Genomic DNA, 23,798 nt, shown 5'->3' on the forward strand with positions numbered 1-23,798 from the left:
TTAGCCATATTATTTCTTTTATAAATCTGATCAAACTAAAAAATTGAACTAAGTAAGACATGCATTTATTTTAGTAAGAAATGAGTACATGTTTGCAAGATTGATAGACATGCATGGTAGGAGGGTATCTCCCACCCACTCATATATTGTAGCAATCATGGCATTTCCCCTCTCTCCAGCATATTGCTGCTTCCACACACATGAGGCCACCACAACAAATAAAAGCACTGCTGCTGTGCTTGCCTATATTGCTTTGCTTTGCCTTGCCTTGCTTGCCCCCACACGCCCTCTCTCCTCTCCCCATCTCTCATCACTCTCTCTCTCTCTCAACGCGAAAAGAAAAGAGGAAAGTGGCCGGGATAGCTCAATCTCTCCTTCCATCCTCTCCCGGAGCCGCCCTCTCTCTCTCTCTCAAACACATATATACTCGAGATACATATATATCAGTAGGATGGATGTGCAAACCTAGCCTGCTGCCTTTCTAGCTGCAAACTGAGCTGTACCTGTTGGTCTTCCTCCTCGCTCTTCTTTTTGCTGGTTGCCGGGAGCTGAGATCGAGAGTACTGCTGTTGTTGTTCGCACGGCGAGGCGGCGGCAGTGGGCGGAGACCGATCAGAAGGAATGTCGTCGGCCCAAATCGCGCCGGCAGATCATGTGTGCTATGTGCACTGCAACTTCTGCAACACAGTTCTCGCGGTAAGCTAAGATCTATCTGTCTATGTTGCCTGCTGTGCGGATGATCTCTCTATCTGCTACTTTTTCGTTATTCTCTCTTTCCCTTTCTCTGCCTCTGTAAATCTGCTTTCATGATTTATGTGCACTTGTGAAGTGACTAGGGACCTAGAAGTGACTGCCTGGGTGAGCACCCCACCCTCATCACCACACAATTGTCCTGTTCGTTCTATCTTCATAATTTGTTTGTACTCTCTTCCAATTGCTTTTCTATTGCTAGCTGCTTTTGCTGAGAGTTGAGAGTCGTCCTTTCTCCCAATTAACCAAAAAGAGCAGTCAATTGGCTTTGTTCATGGTCTGCATCTTATGTCTGCTTCTTCAGTTTCTTCAAATTTAGTTCCTAATTTGCTCTTTTCAAGCTCCCACTTTATATGTTCTTCCATTTCTTGTTTCCTTTGAAAGAATTGTTTTTAATTGTTCGAGGCCAGGTGCGTTAATCGATCAATTCGTTGGATATATAATTCAATTTAAATATGTTCTTCTGAAAGTTCTCAAGATTTGTTATTTGGCTGCTTTGTACTGTATCCCCAAGAAATGGCCCCGTTCGGCTTACTCAGAAACCGGCTTGTTTGGCTTGTTTTTTCAGCTAGAACAGTATTTTTCTCTCACAACAATTCAGTCAGAACAGTGTTTTTCAGCCAATTTCAGCCAAGATTCAGCAAGCCAAACGGGGCCATTTCTTGGGGATACAACAAAATTCCTGCATTATCCTCGTGTTGCACCCTCTTGAATCCTTTGATTTTAATAACCTGAAACTAGTGGAGAACAGTGTCCACATACAGAAATCAAAGGCAACTGTAGCAGTGTATATACATACATGTGCATGAATATTGAATTTTACTACTTGAATATGCACTATCTTCCAGAAAGGAGTTATATACTCTGCTACTTGGGCATAATTACAGGCATACATGCATGTAGAAAGAGGTTTAAAAAACAAGTAAAATATTTAGTTTCTTTTAGGTTAAAGTTCTTAATTTGAGTTTACTCAGAGGTCTTCAAGTTTTTCATATACGATTCGTATGTTTACACATATACGATTTGAATTTCCCTTAAATTACCAACATGGAATGATAATAATCATTTTAGTGTTATGAAGCTTCTTTTGAAATTAATTAAGGGCATGTACCTGCAGCTTCTGCTGCCTTTGCTTTATTTCTTATTGCATAAAACCCTTGTCCAGCTCCAAAGAAGAACTTAACAGGGGAAAATCATTTGATTCTAATTAACCTAGCTGCCAAATCATCTTATTTCTGCTGAATCATCTAGCCAACTTTCAAAAGCTATGATTTATGTACAGAACTGCCTTCTCTCTAGTCTGCCCCCGCCCCCCCCCCCCCCCCCCCCCCCCCCCCCCCCCTCCTTTTTGCACTGAAGCTAATATCCATCTTCTATGTTTAATTAATTTTTTCTTCTCTTATTATTATCTTGACCCCCCCCCCCCCCTTCCCCAATTGATCTCTGATGTACAAAAGTTCGATCAAAGAGAGAAAAAAAGGATTGAGTTATTACTGCATATATATGCTTGAAATATTCATGATGAATTCTTGCAGGCAGTATTCCACTTATACCACATCATGACATCAAGCCTACACCCCCATGCATGCATGGTATTTGAGTAAAATAAGCAGATAACCTCAGAGTGGTTATTAAGCATACAATAAACGATTGTGCATACAGTACTTCAGTGTACAAGTACAACCGACAACGGAACCCAAATTAATAGAGTTGGGAATCTTGTTTCTGATCATACACATGCTTTTCCATGTATGTACATATATCAGCTTGATGATATGTGATTATACTCATATGTGTGGATCAATATGCATGGCCTCTTGTATTCTTGCTTGGTTGCTAATAATGCATCACCATTTGCCACGGCTTAGCTATCTTTAACTTCCACAAATGGCAAGGTTTAATTAATTTTGTCAAAGCGTCGTTTATAGCTTCTAGTAACCTTTTTTTGCTTAAGATTATTGTGCATGCATGAACTTACGTATGTAGATAACATGGCATACATGTACCATATATAGCTCAGTTTTAACTTCTTATTCATTCCATCGATTGTCATGAAGACATTAAATTGCTGGCTAAAACACTTCAGTGGTATGTGTAGTGTGATTCCTTGAACAATCAGAGCAAACTATATATATTAATCAGCTAGCTGGCTAGTACGTATATATGTCGACTGTTGGTAAGTTAAATGATCATGAGAGATGACAATTAGTTCGTACATGAGGTAATATATATAAAGCTATCAGAAGACAGAAACCATCCTTTGCATGATTCACTAGCTTCATAATGATGTGCATGTGAAGTACTCCAGGGGCCGAAGACCAGTTTCGGCAATCTTTGGAGCATTTGTGAAATGGGCAGGTGATCTTCATTTTAATCTCTTGAGGACGATGCTAATGTGTCTAACTAATTGGGTTTAAACTACAAATTGTTAAACTTGACTTGAATTCAACCAAACCTAATGGTTATATTAGCTTATAAATTCAACTCAACTAAGTCTAAGTGTGCTAGCTAGGGCTTGCTGAAATAAAGCCTCAACAGAAAATTCTGCAAAGATTGCCGTACCAAATTATCCAATAATAAGCAAGCTAAGTATTCCTCAGAAAATAAAGTATTGGTTAGCTTACTGAAGTTATAGGCTTACTGGACTTCCTGTTAACAAGAAAAGGTGAAAAACTTAGCCCTTGTTTAGTTCGCGAAAAGTTGGAAATTTGGCTACTGTAGCACTTTCGTTTTTATTTGGCAATTAGTGTTCAATCATGGACTAATTAGACTCAAAACGTTCGTCTCGCAATTTCCAATCAAAATGTGCAATTAGTTTTTTTTTCGTCTACATTTAATGCTCCATACACGTATCGCAAGATTCGATGTGATAGGTACTGTAGCACTTTTCGCGAAAACTTTTCGCGAACTAAACAAGGGCTTATAAATCAGATCAAGTAGTAGCACCTTGCACTGTACCTGACATACCAACTAGCAGCATACATCTCTCTGCATGTGAGTTTGTGTGTGAAGTGGGTTTGCATGAAGTGTCACTATCTTTGCTTCTTTTCCTCTACTGCCTTCACTATTTTATCATTTCTGTGGCCAATGAGCACGCTTGATCTACGAATTATTCAGTTCTACCACTATCTAGGACATCATATCACACACCCTCTCCCTCTTCGATCTCTCTCTTGTTAGCATGTGTCTGATCAGGCACATGCACACACACACAGCATGGCAGCTAGCAATCCATCCACCTTGGCCTTTTGTGTGTGTACATCTGCATGGGCTAAACACACCTACATACACAATCATTGTTGCTAGGGGTCATCCATGGACTTTGTTTATTCATTGTTTTGGGAGTGAGATACTCCCAAGAGAGAGAAAGCATGGGAAACAAGAGAACAAAAGTGATCGTCATGCAGGTGTTAGGAAAGTGAGAACCATCAGCAGGCAGCAATAGTAACAAGCGTCTGATAAAAGTCATGTATTGGACCAGCAGCAGCTGCTGCTTGTTGATGTAGCTGCTTAAAGTGACAAACTGACAACAACAAAAGTAGGGCTAGAAAAGCTACCTGGTGTAAAATCTCACTCGAGTCTTTTTCGATCTACCTTGATCTTTGATTTCATTTATTTCTCATTTTTTGTTAATGTGTTCATCACAACTCTCTCTCTCTCTCTCTCTCTCTCTCTCTCTCTCTCTATATATATATATATATATATATATATATATATATATATATATAGATCTCGATCTGTCATATGTTGGTATTCGATCTATGGCTAATCGTACCGTGATTGCAGGTGAGTGTCCCGGGGAATAGCATGCTCAACATCGTGACAGTTCGGTGTGGACACTGCACAAATCTACTGTCAGTGAACCTGAGAGCACTGATGCACTCACTCCCAGAACAAGATCAGCTCCAGGTAACAATTGGATACCCACACAAAAAAACATACATATACTGAAAACATCACTGCTTCACTGGGCGTGGTTTTTGTTGTTTTGTTTTTGTTGCTTCCGCGCTGTTGTTGTTTTTCTGTTGTTTCCCTTGTGTCGTTGTACTGGGTGGGCGGACGAGTCCCCACGTGATATATTAACCACAGAACCGGCCAGAAAGCTGGAGAGGTGGAGGGCAGTAGTCCTGGCAGCTCTCCTACTTCGTTCGATTAAAAAAACTACTTCTTTTATTTTTCTGTGTTTTCACTAATAAGTAGCATATGTAGAATTACAGATATCTACTGAAACTGAAAACAATTCATGGTTGAGTTCATATATAATTAGAACTCATGTTAGGTGAAGTACAGAAACAGTTGCAATGTCTCTGTACAATACAGTGTCTGAAAAGGATCAGTCTGTAAAAGTGGGATCCTATGCATGCGTTGAACGGCTTTCCTGACTATTGATACATAAACAGTGATTAGCCCTGCATTGATCCATGTCGTCTGCGCTAGCTAGTGACGTATCTACAGCATGCCAATACTGCAATCAAACTCTCTAGTAGCTAATTAGCCTGCAATAGCTGCTAGCAGAAGCGACGCTACGCAGGCACAAGTCACTTCGATGTCTTTTTCCACAGTGCTACAACGTACAAATCAGGCCGTACGAGCACTGCTACGTTTGGTACATTCTGTCTGGAGAAGAGAAGTTTACAGCATCATATTGGTCTTGGAGTTTTACTGTTTTAGCTAACTGTAAGTTAGTCCCATTATTGCCACATGCATGACAGGAATTTCGTTAGATTTAGTAATTTGCACCAATGCAAGTACTACTGATAATCTTTTGTGATTAATTAACATGCGTTATACACTTAATTATACTCAGTTAATTTTTTGATTGTTAACAGGAGAACATCAAGGTCCATGGCATCAGTGGCACCTTGCATGATCAGTGCGGCCATTTGGAGCTCGGTTCTTCGTCCTCAAAGTTCCGACTTCCAGTGATGTACTCGCCGCAAAACGAGCACCTGCTGCAGGAACAAACACTGAATAATGCTCGTCGTAAGTTGCATATCTTTGTTATTATTTGCACTGACCATGCTTTGGAATCTATATATGGGCATACTTTTTAGCTTAGCATCTACATGCAATCATAAGTCAATACATTTTTACTTAATTAACTTTTTTTTTCTAATTCTTGCTTGAAATAATAGCTCCAGAGAAGAGGCAACGGGTTCCATCGGCGTATAACAGATTCATCAAGTGAGTTAAGCCTTTAATTTCCTTATTATGTCCATGGATCTTTTGCATGTTATATATAAAGAAATTGCAAGTTATATATTTTTCTATGGAGACCTCAACAGCTTATGTTTGATTCAACCAAATAAACATTGTGCGCATACATGTATATTCACGTGCAGGGAAGAGATACGCAGGATCAAGGCGAACAACCCCGACATTAGCCACAGGGAAGCCTTCAGCACAGCAGCCAAGAATGTAAGCATTGTGTGTGTAATCTTCCATCGTTCTCTATAATAACTACGTGTGTCATTCTAGCTTAATATAAATTCTAGCCAAGAATTCTATGGTTTTCACTTTTGAGTCAATGTCTTACTCTCTGACCTTCACACTGGTCCCCACTACACCTTTTAGTCGCACCCTAATCTCATCTTCTTTAACTAGAAAACATGGGTGACTATCCTGTCACTTGTTAGAAATTTCGAAGAGACACTACCGGATCCGTCAGCTTTGCTGAGTGCCGGGGGCACTCGGCGAAGACACAGAAACACTTGGCCTAGGGTTTGCCGAGTGTTACACTCGGCAAACCCTTTAACGGCAAACTCATGTTTGCCGAGTGTTTTTTGTCGGACACTCGGCAAAGACTTTGCCGAGTGCAAAAAAACACTCGGCAAACTTTTTTTCAAAAATAAAAAAAATAAAAAAGGCAGGCCACCATCCACGCCCACACCACCAGCTCCGCCGCCGCCATCCACGCGTAGGGTGCGCCGGCCACCACCACCACCACCGCGCCTGAGCCGGATCCGCCGCTCCACCACCAGATCCACGAGCGTCTCCACCGGATCCGTCGCCAGAGGAAGGAGAGAGGGCGCCCGAGCCAGAACCGCCGCTGCACCACTAGATCCGCGAATGGCTCCATCGGATCCGCCGCCAGAGGAAGGAGAGAGGGCGCCACGCCGTGCCCAAGCCGGATCCGCCGCTCCACCACCAGATCCGCGCGGTCTTCCATGGGATCTGGCCAGATGTGCGACGAGGGAGAGAGGGAGGGCCGGATCCGCCTCCGGCGAAGCCGCCACCGCAGCTGGGGGCAGGAGCCACCACTGGGACCGCTGCTCGGGCTCGGGAGGCGCCGCCGTTGTAGGGCCGTCGCAGTGGCGCGCGCGGCCCCCCGCCGCTGGGCGCACGACGCATCGCCGGGAGGGGCCGAGCCTCCCTGCGCCATCGCCGTGAAGAAGAAGGGGAGGGAGGGGAGGGGCCGGATCCGACGACCGCCGGTGGGGAAGAAGAAGGGGAGGGGAGGGGTGGGGTCGGATCCAGCGGCCACCGGCGGGGAAGAAGAAGGGGAGGGAGGGGAGGGGCCAGATCCGGCAGCCACCGGCGGGGAAGAAGAAGGGGAGGGAGGGGAGGGGCCGGATCCGGCGTGGCGGGAGGAGGGGAGGGAGGGAGGGGCCGGATCCGGCGGTCGCCGACGGGGAAGAAGAGGGGAGGGAGGGGAGGGGCCGGATCCCAGCGCGGCGAGAGGAGGGGAGGGAGGGATGGGCCGGCCGCCGGCGGGGAAGAAGAAGGGGAGTGAGGGAGGGAGGGGCTGGCCACCGCGCGGCGGGAGGAGGGGAGGGAGGGAGGGCGGCGGAGGAGGCGGGGAGGGAGGGAGGGGCTAGCAGCCGGCGGGGAAGAAGAAGAGGGAAGGAGGGAGGGGCCGGCCGCCGGCGCGGCGGGAGGAGGGGAGGGACGGAGGGGCGGCGGAGGAGGAGGGAGGGGAGCGAGGTGAGGGGGCGGAGGAGGAGGGCGCGGGCGAGTGCGGGAGGAGTGGGGCGGGTGCGGGATGGGAGGGGCGGGCGGGACGAGAAGGACTGGGAGGGGAGGGGACGGTTTTTATTGCGGGCGGTTTTTTTTTATAACTTTGCCGAGTGTTGATTTTAAGACACACGGCGAACCTTCCTTTGCCGAGTGTTTTTTCGTAACACTCAGCAAATCCTCTATTTGCCGAATGTTTTTTGTTTGACACTCGGCAAACTCTCATTTTTGCCGAGTGTTTTTAGGATAGCACTCGGCAAAGAATTTATTCGCCGAGTGCCCGAGGGAATACACTCGGCAAACAAATAAACACTCGGCAAATTGACTGTTTCCGGTAGTGAGAGAGGACGCCTGAACTAATTAGCATTAATTATTTTGCATACTGTTGCAGTGGGCACATTATCCAAATATCCATTTTGGTTTAAACTCCGGACGAGAGGGTGGCAAGAAGCTAGTGGATGAGGCTGTCGCAGCAGCACCGGCTCCGAAGAAGATCCAAGGTTTCTACTGATAGATGTCCGCGCTCATCAATCATCAACTGGCCGGGTGGAAGAATTAATACCACAAATTATAATGTACTGTGAGTAAAGAATTAAGGGGAAAAGGGAAAATTAAGTTATATATTATACCTTATACCTTTTTAATGGGTGAAAAACATGTGAAGAGATGTACTGTACATAGTAATAGTGGTGAGTGATAAGTGGGAAAGTGAAGCATACAATCACATGAATTGCTATTAGGCGCCATGCGCTTGCATTGGTTGAACTGAGAAGACTTAATAAATCATTTGACCTACCATACTATTACTGTGTGAATTTTTGTTTGGAATTATCAAACTATATATCTATCAATCTCATCACCAAATTAAAGAGAGGAACCGATTGTTTGAATGCAGCGCACATATGTGTTAATTAGTTTGGTTTGCAGCTCATGTATACATAACTGTGTACTGGAATGCAATCTCTTTTAATTTGTGCATCGATTGATGACAGAACAATTTCCTTTAGAACTTCACTATTTTTTTTCACATTTAGTGCTGTTTGTCTTTTTCTTTTTTCGAACACACAAGCGGCAATGTGTTGGATTTTACAGAGAAACAAAACTAGGCACGGTAGCAAAGTATTACTATATATAATCAATGAATGTGTTCGATGTACGTACACTGTCGCATTCCTGACGACAGTGATAATTGCATTAGCAGTAATCATCTTGGCCCTCTTTTCATCTGTTACAGTTTTAGTGGGATGACTGGACCACAGATAGATAGATACTTTATCCATTCCAAATTATAAGTCGCTTTGATTTTTTTTTATTCATCCATTTTGCTATGTATCTAGACATATTATTATATATAGATACAAAGTAAAATAGATGTACTAAAAAAAGTCAAAGTGAGTTATAATTTGGAACGGAGGGAGTATATGGTAGCGCTTGCTTCTGAAGTCTGAATGAGCAGTGCAGGGGCAGCAGCATCATGTTTTCCATGCCATTTCATCACTTCATTAAGTAGCTAGTGTGGCAGCAGACCTACACATAGTGCAGTAAACATATGTACATATCCCCGTTCGGCTTACCCTATATTCGACTTGTTCGGCTTCTTTTTTCAGCCAGAACAGTATTTTTCTCTCACAACAATTCAGCCAGAACAGTGTTTTTCAGCCAGTTTCAGCCAAAATTCTGCCAGCCGAACGGAGCCTAAGGCATGCATGGATGGATGGATCATGTATACATATATGCATGCATGTATCATAAAGCACATTGTATACTCCCTCGGTCCCAAATTAACTGTCATTTTGGATTTTCGTGCCATAAGTTTGACTAGATTTATAGAAAATACGTGCAACATTTATATCTCCAAATAAATTTATTATGAAATTAAATTCAACGATCTATCTAATGATATTAATTGTGTACCATAAATATGAATATATTTTTATATAAAATTAGTCAAAGTTATTTCTCGGAAAACTAGAACAGCGGTTATTTTGGGATGGAGGGAGTAGCTCATAGTACAAAGAGGAGGAGGTACCAGCAGTAGTTGGTGTGCAAATGGCATTCTAGCAACCAAGAAATTCTTGAGTCGCTGACGGTCTGACACGCGCCATTGCCATATATATATGGAGTAGTAGCTAGCACTGGTATAGAACAAAGCTTTACTCCCGGTGGGGAACCCCTTCTAGTCCCGGTTCCCCACCCGGGAGCAAGCATCCGGGACTAAAGGTAGTCCCGGGTCAGGGTAACACCAACCGGGACTAAAGGTCCTCCCAGCTTTAAAAAAAATAATGCCTCCCACCGCTGCGTCCCGTGAGATTCGAATCCAAGACCTCATGTATTGCCTCGCGCGTAGCTTACCACCCCACCTACACAGCACATCTGATAAAGGATGGGATGCTTCCCTTTTGAACTAACCCATCAGGGGACCTTTAGTCTCGGTTGGTATTACCAACCGGGACTAAAGGGTCCTTTAGTCCGGGTTGGTGTTACCAACCGGGACTAAAGGGTCTACCTTTAGTCCCAGTTGGTGTTACCAACCGGGACTAAAGGTTGGGGACTTTTAGTCCCGGTTGGTGGCTCCAACCGGGAGTAAAGGTCCACCTTTAGTCCCGGTTGGTGTCTCCAACCGGGACTAAAGGTCCCCTGCCACTGTGCCGAGCGCAGTAGCCGTTGGGCAGGGACCTTTAGTCCCGGTTGGAGACACCAACCGGGACTAAAGGTCTCTCTAGTCCCAGGCGCAAAAAAATGCCGGGACTAGAGCCCATTTTAACCTCGGATGAAAGGTCTGTTCTCTACTAGTGTAGTATATGCTTCTCTCGGTTGTCCATGCAGAAACCAAAGCGTCAGAAAAGTGTAGGTACAATAGTAGTAATAATTTAGGGGAAGGCTGCTGCCAGGCTCATGCTCAGGGCTGAGGTTAATTCCGGCCGGCCGGCGAGCTGAGCACCGGCCAGGCACAAGGCGACATGGCATTAACGCCGGGCGTCTCCGGTCAGCCGGACGACCGGTCCCCTACAAGAATGAAAACGGCCGCTTCCGCGGCCGCGCTGTCCTCGGGCGACACATGCTGCATTCTGGTCTGAAGAATTCTGAAGAAGATGCCATATCCGACGTCGTTGCAGGCGTGGAATTAAAACCCCGGCCGGCCCGCTTGCATATATGGCAGCAGCAAAGCGCTTGCAGTGAATTGGCATTGCATTTGTTGAATTATATGGAGTGAGTGGATCGGTAAGAACTTAACGTTCCATGCATGCATTAGGTATATATAGTAAGAGTTACTGTAGTTATATTAGTGGCAGAACTAGTTGAACAATATCCTAGGGGGGGCCACTAATGATTTGGATCTCTTCATCAGTATACTAATTAAGTGGATGAGTAATGGTGCATGTCCACGTACTGGTCCGTTGTCACGTATGCAGATGACGCTACAATTTTCATGAAATCTACCCAAAAGAAGTCCAAGTTTTGCAGCATTTTAGGGATTAGGTTAAGCACAAACTTCCCAAAGACCCTTGTCGCACCAGTCCGTGTTGTGAGAAAAAATCGTTGACTAAGTACTTTTTTGAATCCCAATTGTGCACATGGGCTTCCTGTCAAGTACTTGGGTATGCCGCTTAGCACAATATGGATCTGTTGATGAGTGGGTTTTCAACCTCTATTAGTGGACAAAGAGGTTGGTCACCTCACGCACAGAAGAAATACAAGCCAAGCAGGACACATGGCCCTTGTCAAATCAATCCTCTCTTTTCAACTTAACCCGTCTACTTCCTCTTGCGCGCTTAAAAATCTAGACGTTGACAGGGAATAATGAGCATATTGGAGGCAAGTGCAAAGTAAATTAGGAATGTATCATTCCTTCTATTGAGTTGGTTAGGCTATGAGAGTACATCCTCAACCTTGAGAAATAATTTGCTTGAGCCCTTAGGCAACACCGGGTGGCATTTTGTTGGCGTGAGTTAGCGTAACACCTTTCATATTACATTTAAGCATTCTATGCTTTTATCTCATTTATATGCCACTTGGAGCTAACACTACCATCATAATACAACTTGTGTTTTTCTGAGCATGGTGCAAAATCAAGTAAAAACACAGGAAGGCTAGACATATTTGGCGCAAGTAGTAGGAAAAGATCCTGAAGTCACCACATATTAAGAAATTTTACTGGAAGCAATTGGGCAAACACCGCTTGTTGTCGCCGTCGCTTTCTACTTCGGATCATCCACATCCACATCCGCTTGTTGCTGGCGTCGCTTTGTACTCCTGATCGATCGGTTGAGACATTTCTATTTCTCACACCTTCTTGGCGTCTCGGTCACTCGCCTGGCATGGCAATTCCACACGCCTGCACCGATCGTGCAAAGCCTGACCAAAGTTTTTTTTATGTCAAATCGCCCAAGGGAGACATGCAACGCAATGATGGGGGATATGACGCTTCATGCGACGCGAACGTACTACGGAGGTGAGGGGAACGTACTACGGAGTATAGTGCTGCGGCAGCCTGCAGAAGCCATGCATCATCTGTCGGTGAAATTTTTGCAGTTTAGTCCTTTTTAAAAACTATTTCTATAAGTAGACCCCTCTAGAAACTATTTTTAAAAATAGGCCTAACCCTCAGCGTTAAGTAATAAAACGCTGATATCTTCGTGTTGGCGTTATGTCAAAATACGCCAAAGTCTGCCACATCAGCACCAGCGTGGCGTGTCACTGCCAGACCTCGGCGTGAGATCATTCGACGCCGACCCGTTAAATATCGGCGTTTAGTAGTCTCACGCCTAGGACCTGGACGCTTTAAAACGCCGGTTTGCTTCCTGGCGATTTGCTACTTGCTACTTGCGGGGCATTTACTTTTGCGATCGGCGCTGTTTAGGGAGCAGGCAGCAAGCCGGGTGTTTGCCCCTTGATCAAGCAAAACAGGTCATGTATTAAAAAAAACATCTCTAATCGGCCAGGCGATACGTACTCGACTTAGCTTCTTCTCTCCGTCCGCATCCTTCCTGTAACACCTCGGTGTTAAGTATGCACAAACATTCCATCCCATGAGCATAATCATCATCACCTCATGCATAAGCATCATTCACGCATTTCATTTCGAAAGAAATGAAGTATCATTTCATGTGATGCTTAAGTTGATTGAAATTTATTCATGTTTCAAACAATGTGAAATGCCATGCTCATGTTTGGATGCCATGATTACTTATTTTTATCATTAAATTAACTTGGAAATAATTAGGATGCAATTTGGAGCAAAGTTCATATTCAAAGTTTTACCAAATTATGCTTTTAAAATAATTCTCCAAAATTAGGGTTTTGAATTAATATCAATTTTATTTTGTAATTCAAAATCTATTTGGAATTTGACTTTGGTCATAAAAGCAAAATTGTAGATCTTGAAAAATGGAACAACTTTCATTTTTACACCAACTTTTGAAACTGCTTTGAAATAGTTCAAAATTTCATTTGAATGAAAAAGGATTTGGAAAGAATTTGAAAAAGAACATTTTTCATTAAATGGGCCGCAGCCTCGCCTTCGACCCAGCTCGCAAAGCGCCGCGCCTGGCCGACGCAGAGCGCGCACGCCGCGTGGCCGCCATGCGCCGGCGACGCACGCCGCGCGGCAGCCCTGGCCTGCCCCGCGCCCTCCTGTCGCGCCTTCACCTGCCCGACCGCGCTGCGCTCCTCCTCACTCCTCCACTTCGCTCTCTCGCTCGCTCAGCAGCAGCGACAGCAGCAGCGCACGCCCGTCTCCGCCACCGCGCGCCGCGCCTCGCCGGAAGTAGCTCGCCCGGCCATCCCAGCTCGCCGTCAACCTCTCCATCTCGCCAGCAGCATCACCTCCACTTTTCGCAACCGGTGCTCACGCCAATTCGCTGGGGTAAGTCCTCTCCGGCCGGTAATTCCTCGCCGGAGTAAGCTCTTCCTCGCTGGAGCTTGGCTCCGCGCGGACAGCTTGCCTCCGCTCCACCTCTCTCCTTCTTTTCGCACGCATGAGCACCGCCTTGCCATCGCGAAGCTCGTGCGCGTCTCCCCGCGCTCTGCCATGGCCGGAGTCGGCGTACCACCGACGAGACACGCCTCCGATCCGCCATGCGCGCCGCCGAGCTTCCTTCCGAGCTTCTCCCGTGCTCGTTCTTGGCGCATCGGGTCCGCCTCGTCGCGGAGTGCCCCTGGTGGTGACCTCACCGCCAGCAAGCTCACCGGTGGCGAGCGTCGGCCGGTCAGCGACGGCCCTGCTCGGCTCCGGCTGACGCGTGGGCCCAGTTTGACCAAGGGTCTCGCCTGGCAGCCCCTCTGGGTGCACTGCACCGGGTGCACCTAGCAGTGTTGGGTCGGTGGAATTTCAGTGTTAAAGAAAATGATTTTAGAAATTGATTTACAAAGCTTGTAAAATGTATATCTCTAGTTATATTGCTCCAAAAATGGTGCAACAAATTTTGTTGTGCTTCTTGTCACCAGATCTACATGATAAAAATATTGCATGTCATTCTTGAGATACTTTTCTGTGGAGTTTTATTTAATCATTGAAATTGCTGTTTTCTTGAGAAAGTCATAATAAATCATAGAAAGATCAGAAAAATATGATTCCAAGTTTGTTACTCTTCTTGTGTAATGTACTTCCTGTGAAAAATATATTCCATGCATGTCCTGTAGAAAAATTGTGAGGTGTAGTTCAAGTGCCTTTAATGGCTGATTTTTGTTATTTTTGCTAGAGAGCAAAATTTGTATAAAACATGCATGTGATAATTTTTGTGCAATGATTATTTACTGTATAGAACATAGGAAAAATATTACATCTTTTGTTTGACACTTTTCATAATACAAAGTATTTTCATGTTCATAATTATGCCATAGCTTGTCATTTTTGTGTAGGCTACTCCACTTATTCAAATGTCATAAAAATTTAATGGTAGACTACTTAGGGTAGTACCGTGCTATGGTAATTTTCTAAGATTTTTCTAAGCTATAAAAATAGATGTTGCTATTCAAACCTATTATTAATTAGGGTTTAATCAAATGTTGCTTGGTGCATGATTAAGAAATTAGTGAAGCTTTGGTGTATCTTTGAAGCATTTAATGAGATGTGTTGACTTAGCATATTAGTAGTAGAAGAGAATGCAGTAGATGACATGTGCTTGTAGTACATGTTCTTGGATGATGTTGACTACCTTGCATTCAAGCATATCCATTGTGTTCATTTCATCCGATGCACCTTTTGCATAAGCACTTACGCACCTGCATCATACAGGATCGCAAACCGAGAGCCCAGTCGTCATACCTGAGGAGCAGCTCGAGGTGCAGCTGCAGGAAGTGACCGAAGCAGACGAGGAGGACGTTGAAGAACTTCCGGAGTGCCCCGATCACCGTTCGAGCTCCTTCGAGAGAGGCAAGCCCGGAGCATTTTTCTCCCCGGTTTGCAATTATTAATTAAATGCTTTACTTTAATTGATGCATTACGTTCAGGAGTTGTTTGCAACCGTTGCTGCATTATACCTTGTCTACCTTTGTTATACTATATCCTTGTTACCCTGATATCCGCAGTCGAGTCAATGCTTAGCTGGCTTAGACCGATAGAAGTCAGGTGATTTCCTATCACCTGCGAGCTATAGGTGGTTACCTGGATCTGTTTGGATAACTATGTAGTCATGGTATAACTAAGTGTTAATTTGAAGTTGAGACCGGACGAAGACTTACAGAGTTTTGGACTGTAGTGCCTTCCGTCTGTGTCGATTAAGGACCGACCGTTGTTGGGCCTCTGGTCATGTTGAACGCATGCCTTACATTTAGCTGGCCGAATAAAGTACCTTTCGACCGCGAAGCTGGGAGATTATTCGGACCGAGTAGATTGCCTGCAGCGCACTGTACCGGAGCAGGTGTGGTAGGACACGGGGGCGCGATGATAAGACCAAAGGGCAGTCGGTCGGCCCCCGGGTACATGTGGTTCCTAGCAAACTCGAGATTTTTCCTGGATAGTTGACTCGGTGACCGATACCTCACTTTAGCGGGTGAGTGAGGTTTGTGTAAGGAATAAATCACCAGCTGGTTAGGAATCGATTCGAATCGCCATCGCTCCTGGATAGTGAGCACTTGACTTGAGTGACTTCATCGTAGTAATGTTAATGGAGCACTTGGACATTTATAACGAATATGACATTATGGAAGTTGTTAATGATCGTTGGTTATCATTATTTGCTTAATCACATGCTTGCTCTAGTATAGGTGCAAATGTAGTCGACAGGTTAATAATAATTAACTTGACAATAATGTTTCTGGAAAGGTTCTTGAAATACTAAAAATGCCTCTTTTTGCAAATGAGTCAGCTACCCTACTATAAAGCCCTTCATATCCTTGGTGTCATTTTATTTTCGGTTATGTCGAGTAAGTCTAGCTGAGTACCTTCTCGTACTCAGGTTTTATTCCCACTTGTTGCAGATGGGCAGATGTATTACGGCTACTGTATCAACTGCCTTTATCCTACGATGGGTGATGCTTAGGACCATGGGCATGGTCATTCCTTAAGTCTCGTCTGATGCTTTTGTTGGAGATGATCATTAGCTGGCACTGTATTTGAACTCCGTGTGAGTGTGTGTGGTTTTGAACAAATGGCTTCCGCTACTTCTATTTGAACTCGTTTTGTAATAACTATGTTTAAACTCTGATGTATCTGAGATGCGAACTTTTATGTAATATGTGATGGTGACTACTAAACTTATTACGATCTTGGCTGGTACGTGAGTTGGTTTGAAATCCTTCGTGATTTCACGGACTACCGGGTTATACGGGCTTAAGTTTGCTAAATCGTCTGCTCTGGTGGATGATTTTCTTACTTAATTTCGTATAATTGGTCGGTTCTGTTACACTTCCGGGTACGTACCCAAAGCTTGATTCTACTCGTTCCATTCTAAATTATAAGTTGTTCTATTTTTTAAAAAAAATTATTATGCACGTAGATAGATATAGACTATGTCTACATACGTAATAAAAGATTTGTACGTAGAAAAGTCAAAAGGACTTTCGTCCAAAGGAAAGGATTGATTTTCTTTTTTAATCAATCCTTTCCTTTGGACGAAAGTTCTTTTGACTTTTCTACGTACAAATCTTTTATTACATATGTAGACATAGTCTATATCTATCTATGTGCATAAAAAAATATTTTTTAAAAAATAGAACAACTTATAATTTAGAATGGAACGAGTAGAATGAAGCTTTGGGTACGTACCCGGAAGGATGCGGACGGAGAGAAGAAGCTAAGTCGAGTACGTATCGCCTGGCCGATTTAGTGACGGACCTAGGTTTTTACCTCTGGGTATGTGTAGCAAAAAAAAATTCTTATGCAATTCGGTAAACCAAAAAAATTTCTTATGCAATTTTTTTTTAACATTGAAAATTTCTACCTATCTCTATGACTGGCGGACTCCAGGGTATGCGGTGGCCCATCCTGCATACCCTGTAGGTCCGTCCCTGGACCGATTAGAGATGTTTTTTTTTAATACATGACTTGTTTTGCTTGATCAAGGGGCAAACACCCGGCTTGCTGCCTGCTGCCTAAACAGCGCCGATCGCAAAAGTAAATGCCCCGCAAGTAGCAAGTAGCAAATCGCCAGGAAGCAAACCGGCGTTTTAAAGCGTCCAGGTCCTAGGCGTGAGACTACTAAACGCCGATATTTAACGGGTCGGCGTGGAATGATCTCACGCCGAGGTCTGGCAGTGACACGCCACGCTGGTGCTGATGTGGCAGACTTTGGCGTATTTTGACATAACGTCAACAGGAAGATATCAGCGTTTTATTATTTAACGCCGAGGGTTAGGTCTATTTTTAAAAATAGTTTCTAGAGGGGTCTACTTATAGAAATAGTTTTTAAAAAGGACTAAACTGCAAAAATTTCACTCATCTGTCGCGCGTGCGTGCGTGCGTGCCTGATCAGTGATGAGTGGTGACTGATGAGGCTGGCCGCGGTCGGCCTGCAGGTGGCCATGCATTTGCAAGGCAGCACGCATGATGATTCGGCGATCAGATGGCATGCATGCAGATGGGAACAGACGTGACAGACCACCATGCCCTCATCGCGTCTGTGGTGTGTACAGTGGCCCTGTTTGATACTCTAGCACAGCTAGAGGTTAGAGTTAGTTTCTAGCTCAGGACTAGCCCTGAACTAACTCTAGCCTAAGAGATGTTTGGATACAAGAGTTAAAATGATAATAAATGTGCTTTCCAAATCATTGGTGCGGGTGAAAGTAGAGAGAAAACAGTGGACCCCACCTCAAATAGCCCCAACTAGCCCAAATAATCACCTCTTTGGGGGGATAGTTTTTTAGGGTGGGCTAGTTGCAAATAACCCACTCTAGCCCTCCTGTTTGGCTATTTTAGGGCTAGTTGAGCTCCAACTAGTCCAAACTAGCTCTAACCCATGGATCCAAACAGGGCCAGTGCTGTGGCACCGGTTACTGATCCATGCTTCGCGGTATCACTCGACTCATTAAGCCACAGTGACAGCACCTCTCCATGTCCTTGCAAGCAATATTTTATATTATACAATATGCTCGTGGATTGCAACGGAACCTATAACCTGTTAAGTAGTTACACAGAGCTAACTATTTTGTTACGTTTAATTAGCTTTAGCCTAACTTTATTTCAATATTAAAATCTAAGCCAATCTAGCTACAACAATGGATTAATCTCATAAGGGAAATTCATCATTGAAGACCAGCTCAGTATAAATAGGTGGCTCCATGCATCGTGAATTAAAAAAAAGGTAGGAGGTTAGTCACACATGCGTGCACCAAGTCATGATGCGCACACGGGCTCGGGTTCGGCCAGCCAAGCCACAACATAAGCGCGGTGCAATGCCAGTGGAAGTTTAGCTAGCGGCTCCAAACTGAGTTAGAGACAATGAACCAAGGATGAAAAAGAGAGGTAAGAGTAAGAGATGACTGTGAAAGCCAGTGGCTGAAGAAGAGAGGTGGGAGTGGGAGGTGATAGACTGAGGAACGGAGGAAGAATTTTTTCATAGAGCTAATTATTTTTGTTTGATTTAATTAGGTTCAGCCCAACCTTATTTTAAATAAAATTCTAAGGCCCATAAATCTGCAAAGGATCTCTTACTAAGAAGTTGACTCGAGATGAGTGGTGCAGTGCTACTGAAGGTCGTGCACTAAGTCACGACGGACATGGGCATAGATACAGTTTGGCCAGCCAGGGCACAATATAAGTGGTGCAATGCCGATATAGATTTTGCAACACCAAACAAGCTAAGCGAGAGACGAGAGAAGTGAGAAACGACGAACCAATGGATAGAAAAAGAGGTGTGAAAGTAAGGGATGACTCTGAAAACGAGAGACGGAAGAAGAGAGGTCGGAGTGAGAGGTGATGGACCGACGGAGGAAGGGACCTGTGTACTTTAATATTATTATTGTTGTACTTTAATATTATTATTGTTGTTGTTGTTGTTATTATGTATCGTATAATTTAAAAACAATTAAATATATTTATTTTGAATTTTCTAGATATATTGATTTCACTATGTATTAAGATACAATGTACATCTAAGTGTATAGCAACATAATATATTTAGAAAAGCCGAAATATTTTATAGTTTAAAATGAAAGGAGTATATTGTAATTATCTGACTGTAATATGGGCTATAACTTTAGTCTAGCCTTCATCTCCAGCAGGCCTCGTGAACCCAATGACAACTTGACAAGGCACCTGTGGTGGCAACAACGGCCCATTGTCAGTTTCAGCCCACTACGACCCAAAATCAACTCGGCCGCTTGGTTTCCTTTCCAGTTCCCTCAGATTGCCAACCCCGTGGGCCGCCTTGCGGGGCCACAGAAGCTTTACAAAACAAGGTGCCATGTTACAACTTACTGTACAAAAGCCAATACATACCTTTTTAATTTCTCCGTGTTTTAGTTTTGAAAATGAGTCTAATCTATATATATACCTAATAATAACAATAATAATAATAATAATAATAATAAAGAGACAAAATTTTTGGCCATTTTTTTCCATCACGCCTAACAAACTTAGAATGTGGAAATAGTCTATTCTTTTTTCTTTGGTCCATCATGCCTAACAAACTCGGAATGTGGAAATCATCTATTCTTCTGTCCACAACCATTATGTTTTATGTGAACATTGGACATAGGCTCTTAGATAACTAGATAGTTATGAATCCTAATCCAACTATATCTCTCTCATCCTGAGTAAGTTGAATAGGAATCCTAACTCAAATAAAAAAGATACGACTAGAAATTAGTTTTTTAAAATTTTGGTCTTTTTATTTAAACATTGATTTTGTTTATTTTATTTTTTGCCGTGAGGCCCTTACGTAACGAACTAGAGGACTTCAGGAATGGAGAAAGTCGAGTCCTCTCGTCGTCCAGAAAATTTTTCGATTTCTTTTCGTGTTTGGATGTCTTTTTCCGATTTCTTTTTTTCGAGTTCCAGTTTTATTCAGTTACGTCTGATTTCTTTCTTTTTTTCTCCGGTCCCACTTAGGTTCACTTATGTTTTCTTTATTTTTTTCACGTTCAACTAAATGTGTTTCCATTCCGTTATTTTCACGTTCAATGAATGTGAAATGGGCGATTTGCAAAAATGGGACTTTCGAAAAGAGAAATAGGTAGATGAATAATGTAACACCCCTGGTGTTAGTCTTGCCTGATTGCACTTGCATTTCATGATCATGAGCATCATTCATCCATTCCTGAGCATATATCACTTGAAACATGTGAAACATGATTATGAAACAAGAGTATCATTTTAAGTGTTTTTCATCATTTCAGTACCTTTAGTGCTTGATTATTGTATGACCAATGTGTGGTATAGCTAAATATATTGTTAAAAATCTTAGCTATGCTTAGAAAGTCATTAGGAACAATGTTCATGTTGATCATTTTGCCCAATTAAGATTTCAAATCATGGTTTGACTTGTTTTGACCCTAGGACTTTTTGGTTTGACTGTTCAAAAAGTACCACTTAGAATGTTTGCATGTCTGAGCAACCTAAAACAAAGTTGTAGCAAATTATATGAGGAACAAAAAGTATTTTGTGACCAAGTCATGAAAATGTGCACAACATGCCCAAAATGGTCCCACAAGTCAGAATTTGGGTTGGTTTCAATACTTAGAAATTTTCTAAGTACAAAACTCCATTTTTCAGTTTTATGAACACGACTTTGGCATGAATTTACTCTCTGTCCTTTGCGAATTAGCTTAGGATTTCTATAGGACAATTGTAGCCCTATTGTAGATCTACAACTTTGCTTCAAGGAGAAATTGCTAACTCGCCACCGTTTTGGAGTTTGGAAGCAACGAAAACGCGCTGTCAGTCGGTCTCGGCGGTCTCTGATGGACGGTTCAGGCCGGCCGGCTGGCCGACATTGTCAGGCCGCGGCGGCCAAGTGGTGGCCGTACGCCGTCGCTGCCCCCACCGGTCAGGCCATCGCCGCCACAAAGACACCACGCGCCCCGCAGCTGGCTTATTTGTTTCGCCCGCGTCCCTTCGCCTCGTCAGTCCACTCCGAGCCGAGCGCGCGCCTCCGCCATTACCGCCGTGAGCTCCGACGAGCTCCCGCGTAAGCACCACCATACCTCGCCTCGCTCCGTCACTTACGCAGCTCCGCTGAGACCTCCACTAGCTCCTCGCCACCTCTGCGCAGTCCACCGACCTCAGGTGAGGCCGTTTTTGGTGTTTCCGCGCCGTCGCAACCTCGCCGGAGTTGGGGTGCTCCGTGGCCCGCCCCACCTGGAGTACCTCATCCCCTCCGCTCTCTTCCTTCTCATTCCCCAGTGTGCCCTAGTGCTTGATTCAAGCCAAGCCTGGCCTCTGCATGCCGGAGATGGCCGGCGCACCGCCGGGCTCCTCCACCGTGCCGCCATGTGCGTCGGTGGGCTACCTTCGATGGCTCCACTCTCCCATCACCTACCCCAATCATTGTGCATTGTTGAGTAGGGCACGCCGGTGACCTCGGCCTCGCCGGAATGCTCGTCGCCGGCGAGATAGCGCCGAGCCGCGTAGCGTAGAGCCGCCTCCCTTGTTCTGTGTCGCTGTCACGCGGGCCCGTCTGGCATGCGGGGCCCAGCTGCAGTGACCGAGGGAAACCCCGGGTGCACAGCACCGGGTGCACCCAACGTTTGCATTCGCTGGTTTTTCGTTTTAAGGAAAAGGGGTTTTAGAAATGGTTTCAAAAATTGATTCAAATGCTTAGTAAATGTATATCTCAATTTGTGTTGCTCCAAAATGTATGAAACAAATTTTGTTATGCTTCTTGTGACTAGATCTATCTGTTAAAAATACTGCATGTCAAGTTTGTGATACTTTTATGTGTAGCTTTATTTAAAGTAAATAAATGCTGATTTCTGAGAAAATGTCTAGTAAATAGAATATACCTCAGAAAAATATGGTTCTAGTTTTGTTAGTTTCCTTGAGTGATTTACTTTCTGTGAAAAATATATTCCATGCATGTCTTGTAGAAAAATTAGGAAGTGTAGTTCAAGTGCCTTTAATGGCTGACTTTTGTTATTTTTGCTAAAAAGCCAAAGTTGCATAAAACATGCATATGATAATTTTTGTACAGTGATTATATGCTATAAAGAACATAGGAAAAATACTCAATCTGTTGTTTGACACTTTTCATAGTACAAAGTAATTTCATGCTCATTTTTATGCTATAGCTTGTCATTTTTGTGTAGGATAGTTTACTTATCCAAATGCCATGAAATTTTTATGGTAGTTTGTTTAGGATAGTATTATGCTACTGTAATTTTCTCAGATTTTTAGGAGCATCAGAAATATATGTTGCTATTCAAACCTATTATTAATTAGGGTTTAAGCAAGTGTTGCTTTAAGTATAATTAAGAATTTAGTAAAGCTTTGGTGTATCTTTGAAGCATTTCATAAGATATGTTGACTTAACATATTAGAAGTAGAAGAGAATGCAGTAGATGACATGTGCTTGTAGTATAGTTTCTTGGATGATGTTGACTACCTTGCATTTCGACATATCCATTGCATTCATCTTCTTCGATGCACCGTGTGCATAATCACTTACGCGCATTGCATCATACAGGATCGCAAACCGAGAATCCAGTCGTCATACCCGAGGAGCCCAAGGAGCAGCTCGAGGTGCAGCAGCAGGAAGTGCTAGAAATCGACGAGGAGGATGTTGAGGAACTTCCGGAGTGCCCCGATCACCGTCCGAGCTCTTTCGAGAGAGGCAAGCCCCGGAGCATTTCTCTCCCGGTTTGCGATTATTTAATTAAATGCTTTACTTTAATTGATGCATTACGTTTAGGAGTTGTTTGCAACCGTTGCTGCATTATACCTTGTCTACCTTTGTTATACTATATCCTTGTTACCCTGGTATCCGCAGTCAAGTCAATGCTTAGCTGGCTTAGACCGGTAGAAGTCAGGTGATTTCCTGTCACCTGCGAGCTATAGGTGGTTACCTGGATCTGCTTGGATGACTATGAAGTCATGGTATAACTAAGTGTTAAATGAAGTTGAGACCGGATGGAGACTTGCAGAGTTTTGGACTGTAGTGTTTCCGTCTGTGTCGATTAAGGACCGACCGTTGTTGGGCCTCGAGTCATGTTGAACGTATGCCTTACATTTAGCTGGCCGGATAAAGTACCTTCCGACCACGAAGCTGGGAGATTTTTCGGGCTGAGTAGATTGCCCGCAACGCACTGTGCCGGAGCAGGTGTGGTAGGACATGGGGGCGGGATGATAAGACCAAAGTGCAGTCGGTCGGCCCCCGGGTACATGTGGTTCCTGGCAAACTCGAGATTCCTAGAAAGTTGACTCGGTGATCAATATCTCACTTTAGCGGGTGAGTGAGGTTTGTGTAAGGAATAAATCACCAGCTGGTTAGGAATCGATTCGAATCGCCATCGCTCCTGGATAGTGAGCACTTGACTTGAGTTACTTCATCGTAGTAAATGTTTATGGAACACTTGGACAGTTATAATGAATATGACAGTATGGAAGTTATTTAATGATCGTTGGTTATCATTATCTGCTTAATCACATGTTTACTCCAGTATAGGTGCTAATTTAGTCGACAGGTTAATAATAATTAACTTGGCAAAAATGCTTTTCT

The 23,798-nt window shown here is 43.9% G+C and overlaps 1 protein-coding gene across 1 annotated transcript; it reads left to right on the forward strand.

Annotated features, from left to right (window-relative positions):
• The first annotated feature begins 255 nt into the window (after positions 1–255).
• LOC136505910 (protein YABBY 6-like) lies at positions 256–8,510 on the forward strand. The gene is made up of 6 exons (XM_066501037.1): positions 256–696; positions 4,537–4,659; positions 5,580–5,733; positions 5,886–5,934; positions 6,093–6,168; positions 8,096–8,510. Exons 1-6 carry the CDS (start codon positions 622–624, stop codon positions 8,213–8,215), a joined length of 597 nt encoding a protein of 198 aa, XP_066357134.1. The 5' UTR covers positions 256–621; the 3' UTR covers positions 8,216–8,510.
• The last annotated feature ends 15,288 nt before the right edge of the window (positions 8,511–23,798 follow it).

The sequence above is a fragment of the Miscanthus floridulus genome, chromosome 14, assembly GCF_019320115.1.
Source record: "Miscanthus floridulus cultivar M001 chromosome 14, ASM1932011v1, whole genome shotgun sequence".
Classification (NCBI taxonomy): domain Eukaryota; kingdom Viridiplantae; phylum Streptophyta; class Magnoliopsida; order Poales; family Poaceae; genus Miscanthus; species Miscanthus floridulus.